This window comes from Tripterygium wilfordii, chromosome 10 (assembly GCF_013401445.1).
Source record: "Tripterygium wilfordii isolate XIE 37 chromosome 10, ASM1340144v1, whole genome shotgun sequence".
Taxonomy (NCBI): domain Eukaryota; kingdom Viridiplantae; phylum Streptophyta; class Magnoliopsida; order Celastrales; family Celastraceae; genus Tripterygium; species Tripterygium wilfordii.
The window spans coordinates 353,569-364,101 of record NC_052241.1 but is presented as its reverse complement, the minus strand read 5'-3'; the positions used below and the strand labels follow the sequence as shown (position 1 = coordinate 364,101).

Genomic DNA, 10,533 nt, shown 5'->3' with positions numbered 1-10,533 from the left:
CATTCTGTATTCAGGATCAACATAACCCCATGTCCCTCTCACTTCTGAGCTCACAAAAGACCGACTCACATAAGATTATTTTGAGCTTAAATTCCAGATTTGAGGTACTCATAGTCAAGTGACCGTGGCTGCTCCTACAGAGCCCCGATTGAAGCGATTTCAGTGGCAGTGGAAACTGGACTTCTCAAGCTTTTCGTGGATATCAAGTTTGCTAAAATTCGGATCACGGATGAGGAAGTTACAGGTGTGCGAAGTGAGGTGCAAAATCAGATCAAGTGCAGAGTTCAAACACTCAAATGATTTAGGCCCAATTTCAAGCCCACACGAAGTCCATGTCGCCCAGCCCTTTTAGGGGCAAATTTGTCATCATCTAAACACAAGATTTGACCTAAAACAGAGAATAAGACGATCGGACAGCAGCCGAAGAAGTGGGTGAGGAAAGGAAGCCTTAATCTTGTTCTGCCTGTATGGATTCTAGATTTATGTGCTCGAGGTTGATTACGAATTCCTGGTTTCTATGCTTATTGAATTCCCGTGTTTATTCTTGTGATTGACAACCATAGGGATTGCATATGAATTGTTTGGAGTCATATAGACGATATAAGATGTCGGATGATTCAATGCTTCTTGAAACCTTGAATTCCAAATTTACATGACTCTTTGATTAGGTTGTGTGTCTGTATGAATTCCTAGTGAACTATTTGATAGGTTGAATTTGTGACTAAGAGAATGTAGAAAAAAAATGCATATTTTGTTGTTCACATCTTCCCATTGCTACGTCCTATTTGTCCTAATAAGCATAGTGAAATACGTCCCATTTGTCGTTATTGCTCATCTTTCCCTCTTGTTTGCCAAGCAGCTGTCAAAATACAAATTCAATCTGCCCAGCTTAATCACCAGCAAGCTAGGTTCAGAAAAAAAAAAGAGATAAAGAAATGAGCTTTGAAACTCCTCTTGAGATTCCAGTCGTAGATTTCTCTAGTCCGGACATGAATCCGGGCTCGTCCCGATGGGATTCGGTGAAAGACCAGGTCTGGCGAGCCCTCGAAGAATACGGTTGGTTCGAAGCATTATACGACAGAGTTGCTGTAGAGCTCAGCAGGAAGACCGTTTTGGGTTCACTGGAGGAGCTCTTTGAGCTTCCTTTAGAAACCAAGAGGCGAAATGTTTCTAAAAAGCCCAGTCATGGCTATTGTGGGCAATTTCCTGGGATTCCATTGTTTGAAAGCATTGGCGTTGATGGTGCCAACATCACCCAAAATGTGGAAAGCTTGACTACAACCTTGTGGCCTCAAGGAAACCAACGTTTTAGGTATGTATCTTATTTATTCTCCTTCTACTTTAACCTTATAAAACTGATTTCCCTTTTACTAGAATCACTTTTTATTAATAAATTTAGGGGATCGAGTATTGATCCACTCATTGTCCGTTCTGGACTGTCTCTATGGACATTTGTATCCTCCCTCATTGATTTATTTTAGAAAATTAAACCCTAAACTGATGTCTTGGTGGTGAAATGGTAGACACACGAGACTCAAAATCTCATGCTAAAGAGCATGGAGGTTCGAGCCCTCTTCAAGGCATAATATTGAGAATGCCCGTTGAATGAGCAATTCAATAAGAGATCTCAGATCGAGTCGGTATATTAATATCGATTCGATCCGAGATCCTGGAATTTGAATAAGTTTGGCAGCGGATCACGAAATCTTGGTGATCTTTTCTATCTAATGAGTGGGGAGTCCAATTTGAAATCGTCCGCTCTGCATCCACCCCAAGTATATGCTTCAACAGGAATCACACAAGGGTAGATTAGGTACTCACTTTACCAAACTAAAGAGTTTATGGGTTCGAGTGTAGGAGACGAGATTATTTTTTAAAATAAATACTTAAGGTGTTCAGGGTCCACATCCTAGAGTGAATTCGCATCCTAGAGATAGCAGACAATACCTGAATGCAAAGCCGAAGTAGCATTGAGAATGCATGTAGGTTCACTTCTGATATTAACCCCTATTCTTCTTATGTTGCCATTTTTCTGTGTGTCAGCAAAAAGATACAGTCCTACTCGGAGCAGGTAGGGGAGTTGGATGAAATAATCAGAAGGATGATCTTGGAGAGCTTGGGTGTCGAGAAATATTTGGATGAACACATCAATTCAACGAACTATCTTCTTAGGGTCTCAAAATATAAAGGGCCGAAAACCTCTGCAACAAAGCTTGGTCTGAATGGCCATACCGACAGAAGCTATGTGACTATACTCTGCCAAAATCAGATTGATGGGTTGGAGGTGCAAACCAAAGATGGAGGCTGGATCACTTATAAACCCTCATCACCACACTCTTTTGTGGTCATGATTGGAGAATCTCTCTACGTAAGTCATCATTCTTCATATTTATTTGAATTCATGGGCTTCTCTATTTGTGATATAAGATTATTATGAATACGAAAATGATAAAAAAATCTCAATAGTTGGTATCTCAATCATCCCGCTGCAACTCAGAGTTGGGATATCTGAAATAAATACCAGCTGCTAGGATATCCATCGTAACTGGATGAAAATAGTACTAAATCTTGCATTGTGGGAGAGTATTACAGGCATGGTCGAATGGTCGGTTGCACATACCTTATCATCGAGTCACGGTGACTGGAAATGAGGATCGGTACTCGGTTGCATTGTTTTCGATGCCGAAGGAAGGGTACATAATCAGAATCCCAGAAGAGCTTGTGGATGAAGATCACCCCTTACATTTCAAGCCTTTTGATATGGCAAAGTACATGGGTTCTACCGTTTTGGGCCAAGAGCCTGATCTGCTTTATAGGCCTAGTTACCCTTACTAATACTTATACTATGGTGTTTGAGTCTTTTTCTGTGTGTGTTTCTTGTTTTGATAAATATGAGATATATTGAAGAACCAAAAGATACAAAGCTAGGCAGCCATACCTAAGCTTCAGCCTTGAAAAAATCATAATATAGTCTGTTTTGGATTTTGGGATGGTTTTGTGTGGTGTTGGCATCTTGTATGGCCTAAAATTTTTCTCTTTGGGGAGTTGAATGAAGATTGAAGAGCAAACAAAAACAAAGAAGTTTCGGTTGGAATGGTAAAGTTGTTGTGGTAACCTCCTTGCCAATGTGAGAGTTAACTCTCCTCTGTGGTGTTTGGCCTTATCCTCCCCACACGAATTTCGATCCGGTTTTACCTGTCACCAGCGTAAATATACAGTGGAAGGTCGTTATTCTGTCAAATCTCTATTTTATTAGACGTGCCAATTGGATAGTCCAGTTATCGATACAAGTTGTAGTAAAGTCTGGAAAGGACGAGATCCTCCTTAGATTGATTTTTTTTTTCTATGGATGGCAAGATCTCATGTAAAGATACTCTTTGGAGGAAGGGGATTATTGATTCTTCTGCTAACCTAAGTCCTTTTTGGGGAAATAGCCCTGAAACTGTCGATCACCTCTTTGTTCTTTGTCCAGAATCAATTAAGAAAAGAATCAAACTGGTCATTGAATCCGACTCGCCTAATACTCTTTCCTGGATTGAGAACCTTCTGATACAGCACCGTGGAAGATATGAGTAATGATTTTAATGCAATATTAGGAATATGTTGTCTCAAATATCTGATATTAGCTTCGTTCGCTCCCCGAGCAAAGCAAATTCTGTTGCAGATGCCCTCAAAATAGAAAGAAATTGTGTGGTTTATAAGACATGAGGAGGTCCAATTTAATAACTTAAACTTTTGAATAAAGATGCGCTTTCTTCCATGCCAAGCAAATCCATGTGGTATATTCTCATTGCTCTAAGATTCTCCTGCGGTGGAGAAGTTGGGTTTGTGGAGGATTCAAGACCCTAGAGTTTGTGTACACACAAACAATTATGCAAAATAAATAAAAAAATGGAAAATGATAAATGCACAAATAGAATTAAGTTTGGACATACCATATATGTTTGAAATTCGGGTCCAAAACACAAAAATTTGGTCCGATTTAAATCTCGGGTCCGGGTCCAAACACAAAAATCTTATCTGATATATTTGTCTGGACCCTAATCTAAATTAGGTTATTATCCGATTTACTTGTCTAAACTTAAACCAATCTGGATTTAATCAATTAAGTATGTTCGAAATCCAATCCGAATTATGGTCTAGACATATAAATATTTTGTAAACACGTGATTTATCCGATCCGGAACCGAATTTTTTTTTCCACCCTTAGATGCATGTAGAGCGGGTACCAACCTAGTACAAGTTTAAAAAAAAATCAGTTGAACCCCTAATCTTTTTTTTGGAGCAATCAAGCCCCTCAACTTAAAACAATGGTCCAAACTAACCCTTTGTTCACTTTTGCGTCTTGACAGTGCTGACGTTGTCGTTAATTGCTGACGTTCCCATTTTTCTACTGGAGCCGTTTTCTTCCATGTCAGTTATTACAAATATTTTTAATTTTTAACAAAATTAAATACGTGTTAGAAAATGGTGTCCACATCTGAAAGGTGAAGGGCTGATTTGGCCCAAAAAAAGATTAAAGACTCAATTAGCATTTTTCTGAAAGTTCAGGATTCCCTAATACTTATCCCTAAATATCTCTAAATATCTTCTATCTGGAGTACATAAAAGTTAAAACTGCCGCGAGACGCCAAAAAAGAGTCCACGTTTTTCTCGTTACAGACCCGCGAATAGAAATAAAGAAACCCGATCTGAATGGGACTCATCGACGCCCAAAATGAAGAAATGGACTCGGAGTCCTCCGTCCTCCTCCTCTCCGCCGCCACAAATCCCACAATTCCCTCCCAAAAGATCCCCAATGACAGCTTCCATTTTGCTTACATCATCTATTTCACCATGGGCCTGGGCTTTCTCCTTCCATGGAACGCCTTCATTACCGCCGTCGATTACTTCTCCTACCTCTACCCGGATGCTTCCGTTGACCGAATCTTCGCCGTCTCTTACATGCTCGTCGGCCTAGTTTTCCTCCTTATCATTGTCTACTATGCTCATAAATCGGACGCCTATGTGCGGATCAACGTTGGCTTGGTGCTATTCGTGGTGTCCCTGCTGGTAATCCCAGTCATGGACGCCGTTTATATCAAGGGCCGGGTCGGATTGTATGATGGATTCTACGTGACAGTCGGGGCAGTCTCGCTTTCGGGTGTGGCGGACGCGCTTGTTCAGGGTGGGCTAATTGGGTCCGCCGGCGAGTTGCCTGAGCGTTATATGCAAGCTGTCGTTGCTGGCACTGCAGGCTCAGGTAAATTTTCTTATACTTTCACTGCTATTTTTCTTCAGTACGATAAAATGGAGTTGGGTTCAGCTCTGTTTTCTTTTGGGATAGAATGGTAGATCTTCTAGTTTGATCAGATGCTGGTTATTGTCTTATTGAGAGGACTTGTCACTGTTTGTTGGCAAGTTTTGCAACTCCCACGGGCACTCGGAAATCCAACTACAAGGGATTCCAAAATCAATTCTTGTTTGCTCAATGAATTCTGAAAACAGTTGGCCTTTCAGATCCAAATTAGATTTTGAATTGGTATTGAGATTCTTGTTTTCTCAATGATTTCAGATGATCAATTTAGCCTTTCACTATTCAAGCAGATCTATTTAAGGGCTTTTGCTTATTTGTTTTTATTCCACACTCTCAGTTGCATCTGTATTGTGCTTTCTCATGAATACAAATTGTCAATCTTAAGAAAAAAGGAGAATCTGATTCTCATCCCAATTGTTGCAAATAAGCTTAGCCTGCTTGTGAAATGTGGGAATTGTGTTTACCTGATAAAGAAATTTCTCTTTTTGTTAAATCTAGTGTTCTATTGCTTATTGGAAAAAAAGGTCCCTTTTCTTATTTAGTTCCTCAAATTGTTTGGGATGGGGGATTGATGATGATGTTACAGTTATTAATTAATCAACTTTATTCAGATTAATCATTCTTCCTTACAGTTTCCTTTAGCTTAAAGACTACTTCTAGTATACTGTTATTTAATGTGAATCCATATGCAATTTCTTAACAAGCTAAAGAATACATATATGATTTCTTCATTTGCTTGGTAAAGAAATAATTTATTTGTTCCAAAATTTCTGCGTATGTGCTTTCATTCGCATGTTTTCAAAGAAAGCGCTTGAAAATGGATGATTTTGGTGAAAGTAAGTTGATGTAATGCTGGAATTAGGTGGTCGTAAATCGTAATCATGTGCTTTTGTTGTTCTTTCTCAAGTGTCATAATTGTGCTTGCATGATATTGTTTCTCCCTGAACTTCAAGAAGATGGTGTATGTTGTACAATCTGTTCTTCTAGGAGCTTTAGGTGAGCTATAAGCCTATAAGTAAGTGAAATTTTTGTTACAAACTCCTACTGCTCCTAGGTTATTGTCACCTTTTATAGGTCTCAAATTCTAACTTGATCTGCAAAAACTAATTCTATGTTTCATACTTAAGTTCCCATAAGACAGTCTTTGCCAGGAACATTTTAAATCTCTGAATTGTTGACTGCAGGAGTTCTTGTTTCATTTCTAAGGATCCTAACTAAATCGGTATACGCTCAAGATGCCAGCGGCCTGAGAAAAAGTTCAAATCTATACTTTGCTGTTGGGATTGTGATTTTGGTGATTTGTGTAATATTTCACAACGTTGCGCATAAACTTCCAGTTATTAGGTACTACACACAGTTGAAAATTCAAGCTGTAAATCTAGAGAAAGAGGAGAGAGGATTGACTGAATCTGTTTGGAGATCAACCTTAATGGACACTGTAGGAAGGGTTAAATGGTATGGCTTTGGGGTACTCATCATCTACGTTGTGACTCTGTCGATTTTTCCAGGATATATTACGGAGGATGTCCACTCGGAAGTTCTCAAAGACTGGTACCCGATTTTCCTTATCACAGGCTACAATGTGTTTGATCTAGTTGGCAAGTCCCTAACTGCAGTATACATGCTAGAAAATGCAAAAGTAGCAATTGGTGGTTGTATTGCAAGATTGCTGTTTTTCCCTCTTTTCTTGGGGTGCTTGCATGGTCCCAAATTCTTCCGAACAGAGATTCCGGTCACCGTATTGACTTGCCTTTTAGGCCTAACGAACGGATACTTGACTAGTGTTTTGATGATCTTGGCTCCTAAAGTTGTCCCTCTACAACATGCAGAAGTTGCAGGGATTGTGATGGTATTGTTTATGGTTGTTGGTCTGGCTATTGGGTCCATTTTGTCTTGGTTTTGGGTCATCTGAGTAATGTTCATCGGAAAAACCTTCTAAACAAGGCTAGAACCAAGAGTCGGAGAACCATGGATTCCATTCCCCAACTTGTATTTGCTTTCTGTAAACCTAAATGTATTATTCTTTTATTGCGTTAACTTGTACCTTCTCTTTTGAAAAACGTCTGTAATGTAAAGTGAAGACAAATTTAGAAGTGGTCACCTAATGATAAGATCCCAACCATTAGTATCTCAAATATTTAGTATCCCAGTTATCAATGGCCATCCGTATCCCAATTATCCATTGAGTTGATCGTGCAAATCCAAGTGAATTTGTAGACTCCACATGTTTCACATAATGCACATGAAATCTTATGCATACAACTTACGACTAAATAAGTCAAAACGATTTTTCTTTATTACGATAAAAATTCTGGTAGAAAATAAGGGCTTGTTTTTCTTTTCTCCCAGTATATCCCAAGCCAAAAAACAAGGGGGAAATTCAAATGGATTTATAAATCTATTGAACTGCTGGAATGGCTGGAGCACATAAAACTTCACAATCGACTAACACAAGGGAAGGGGAAAAAAACAACTATTCTTCGATTATCAAAACTTCCAAACTCATAACTTACCAACCCTTCATAGAACAAAAGGGATTGCAATGTTAGACTTTTGATTGCTACCTTGCTCAGCAATTTCTTTAAGGCTTGTCCAAGCCTTTCTCTTCCGTTTACCCGATGCACTTGTATTTTCTGTATTTGTCATGGTAGAAATGCTTCCAGATTCAGCAGGTGGTTTAAGTCCTGATCTGCTTCTTTTTCTTCGCTTTTCATACAACAAACTAATTCCAGTTCTTACTGAAGGAGTAGCTGGATTATCATTTGAAGCTATTTTGGGTAAAGCTATCTCATCTGTTTTGTCTAACTGGTCTATCGGGAATTGGTATTTGTCTTCCTCCAGTGCTTCCTCTGAGCTAGCATGCTTCTGAAGCACAGACTTGACGGGTTTTGATTCTAAACACCGTTTGGGTGTGGGAGGGCATATCTCTTTCATATGTCCTTTTGGAGTCCCCCTCTTCAGATTCCGATGTGAACAAAAGTGGCATGCATAAACCACACTGTTCTGGGTCATTGTCCCCGGTTTCTTGGCCCTACGGTGCTTCTTGTCTTGATTCGTTTCAACTCGAACAGAGCAATTAAAGCCAGGCTGAAGAATTGACTCACATCTGTAAAGAGAAAATGAATGTTGACAATATTCAAGGTTAAATAGTATTGAGCGAAGAAATAAATCCAACACTGGATGTATATTTGGAATCTTGTCATTATATTCCTGGATTGAGGTATTAAATGGCTAGGTAAATGCTTGATTATTCCCATGAATTTTAAGACACTGTAATTTTATTTTTCAAGTTCACACATTGACTTGGAAGTTGCAAAAAAAATTTCAAATTTGCTAATGAAAACAAATAATTTCACAGAAACAACCACAAAACTTGAGCTATCCAAAACCTATGACCGACAGTCAGAACACATAAGCAGTCCACAATCCACAAGAAAACCGTCGTGCACCACTACCATCACAGATAATAATTTTCCACAATGGCTAAACCTTGGATCAATGTTTTTCCACTCAATTAACAGTAATTCATTGAACAAAAAAGGACAATTTAAAGCACTTTTGGTAAACAGAATGTCTAGACACACCTTTGGCAAGAGAACAGGGAAGGATCGGGCAGTGCCCCAAGTGCCTCTCCAGCAGCAGCAAACTGGTACCCAAAAAGAGCACCCAAAGAAGGTATAGCGCCCTCACTGCTGGCCCACACTGCAAGGCTTCGCAAGTGATCAATCTTTAATAGGGACTTGGATTTGTGTGTGCCAAGTCCTCCTTTGATTTGTTGCTTCTTGCCACTGGTTTCTTCTCTCAATGTGATTGAGTTACGAGATATAGATTGTGTCTTTGGTCCCTTTTTCGTATTTCCTCTCTTAGCCATGGGATCTTTGACACGGGTATGGGATTCGTTTGTCACCAAATAGCTGGTATATAAACTTAAGCCCGACTAGTTTCAGATGTCCATATACAAATCTTCTTTTATGCCTGCCGAAAGCCCATATTTCATACAAGGACCAAAAAAGTTTAGCAAAGCATCTTTATCTCTTCCACAGATAAATAATAGCATAGCAATAACAATAGGTGTAAGTTCTTCATTAGGTAACTAACACTAGCTAAGAAAACAACAATCAAGTCTTAAAAAACAACTTTCACACCATTTATCAATCAAGTCTTAAAAACAACTACCAAGCACAGAAAAGGGGCGAAATTTGATAGAAGGAGAGCAAGAGAGATATTAGAAAAGTTTCAAGAATGAACAATACAACAACTTTAGACAAGGCCACAACCTGAAGATACAACAAGAAGCCATTAGAGGGAAACAAAAACAAACTTACAATACCATACCGAAGTTAAACACTGGCCTACAAATACCGCCAAAAGAAAAAAAAAAATCAGACACCCGAAATAGAATATCCAACCGGATCAACTACAGAAAACCTAACTAACTGAAATAACCATCATCAAACACATAGGCCACAGCATCAAAAAATTTACCAATCAATTCCTGCCCTAGCACATAGAAGAAAAGATCAGAGTGAAATTACCTCTGCAAAAAGCAGAAAGACGGTCGGAGGAGGAAATGCAAAGAGATTGTTGATGTTGCGAGGAGAAAGAATCGACGTGTTGGAGAGACTATCGGGAGCGATGGCAAGAGAGACGTGCGTCTTATGGTGGTCTGGTCTAACTTAGAGATGGGCTTGGGCTTGGGCTTTTAAAATCCACCGATCTACTTACCATCTAGGCATCTACCTATAACTAAGGGTGTCTACAACTGATCCGCAAATCGAAAACCGATCCATAATCGTGGTTATTTGATTTTCGATTCGGTTTTTTGGGTTTTGATTTCAGATATGGTTATAATTTTAATAAAATTTCGGATATTTTTTCGGTTACGGTCACGGTTATAATCGAAAAAATCTAAAAAATATTTATATATATTATATAAATATCCAAACATTATGATATATATGATATATATATATATATTATATAAATATCCAAACATTATATACATTATATATATATATATATATATATATATATATATAAAAGTTACATATTTAGATTAAAACTATGATTATATCTTTATAACAAATTATAAATTTAGATATCAATTAACCTAATCATTACACAAATTATAAATTAAGATTGATTAGTTGAAACTCATGGTAGCCTTATCATTTTAAAATTCATACAAATTAAAATTGATTATTGCTAAAGTGAAAAATAGGGAGACATTTTCATGT

The 10,533-nt window shown here is 38.3% G+C and overlaps 3 protein-coding genes across 3 annotated transcripts; 2 read left to right on the top strand and 1 right to left on the bottom strand.

The window, feature by feature from the left end:
- Positions 1 to 377: 377 nt before the first annotated feature.
- On the top strand, positions 378 to 2,982 carry LOC120007170 (probable 2-oxoglutarate-dependent dioxygenase AOP1). The gene is made up of 4 exons (XM_038857364.1): positions 378 to 493; positions 860 to 1,312; positions 2,044 to 2,368; positions 2,593 to 2,982. The coding sequence occupies exons 2-4, from the start codon at positions 936 to 938 to the stop codon at positions 2,833 to 2,835; spliced, it is 945 nt and encodes a 314-aa protein (XP_038713292.1). The 5' UTR covers positions 378 to 493; positions 860 to 935; the 3' UTR covers positions 2,836 to 2,982.
- A 1,621-nt stretch (positions 2,983 to 4,603) lies between these two features.
- On the top strand, positions 4,604 to 7,431 carry LOC120007574 (equilibrative nucleotide transporter 1-like). Its single transcript, XM_038857885.1, has 2 exons — positions 4,604 to 5,242; positions 6,481 to 7,431. Exons 1-2 carry the CDS (start codon positions 4,696 to 4,698, stop codon positions 7,206 to 7,208), a joined length of 1,275 nt encoding a protein of 424 aa, XP_038713813.1. The 5' UTR covers positions 4,604 to 4,695; the 3' UTR covers positions 7,209 to 7,431.
- Positions 7,432 to 7,589: 158 nt separating this feature from the next.
- LOC120007575 lies at positions 7,590 to 9,978 on the bottom strand. The gene is made up of 3 exons (XM_038857887.1): positions 9,832 to 9,978; positions 8,881 to 9,271; positions 7,590 to 8,402 (listed from the first exon to the last, which is right to left on the bottom strand). Exons 2-3 carry the CDS (start codon positions 9,165 to 9,167, stop codon positions 7,817 to 7,819), a joined length of 873 nt encoding a protein of 290 aa, XP_038713815.1. The 5' UTR covers positions 9,168 to 9,271; positions 9,832 to 9,978; the 3' UTR covers positions 7,590 to 7,816.
- Between the last annotated feature and the right edge of the window lie 555 nt (positions 9,979 to 10,533).

Coding starts and splice junctions, on each gene's coding strand:
- LOC120007575 (XM_038857887.1), bottom strand. CDS start 9,167: ATGGCTAAGAGAGGAAATACGAAAAAGGGACCAAAGACACAATCTATA. Junction 8,403..8,880: donor TCCCTGTTCTCTTGCCAAAG/GTGTGTCTAGAC, acceptor TTCTCTTTACAG/ATGTGAGTCAATTCTTCAGC.
- LOC120007170 (XM_038857364.1), top strand. CDS start 936: ATGAGCTTTGAAACTCCTCTTGAGATTCCAGTCGTAGATTTCTCTAGT. Junction 1,313..2,043: donor CAAGGAAACCAACGTTTTAG/GTATGTATCTTA, acceptor TCTGTGTGTCAG/CAAAAAGATACAGTCCTACT. Junction 2,369..2,592: donor TGATTGGAGAATCTCTCTAC/GTAAGTCATCAT, acceptor AGAGTATTACAG/GCATGGTCGAATGGTCGGTT.
- LOC120007574 (XM_038857885.1), top strand. CDS start 4,696: ATGGGACTCATCGACGCCCAAAATGAAGAAATGGACTCGGAGTCCTCC. Junction 5,243..6,480: donor TGCTGGCACTGCAGGCTCAG/GTAAATTTTCTT, acceptor TGTTGACTGCAG/GAGTTCTTGTTTCATTTCTA.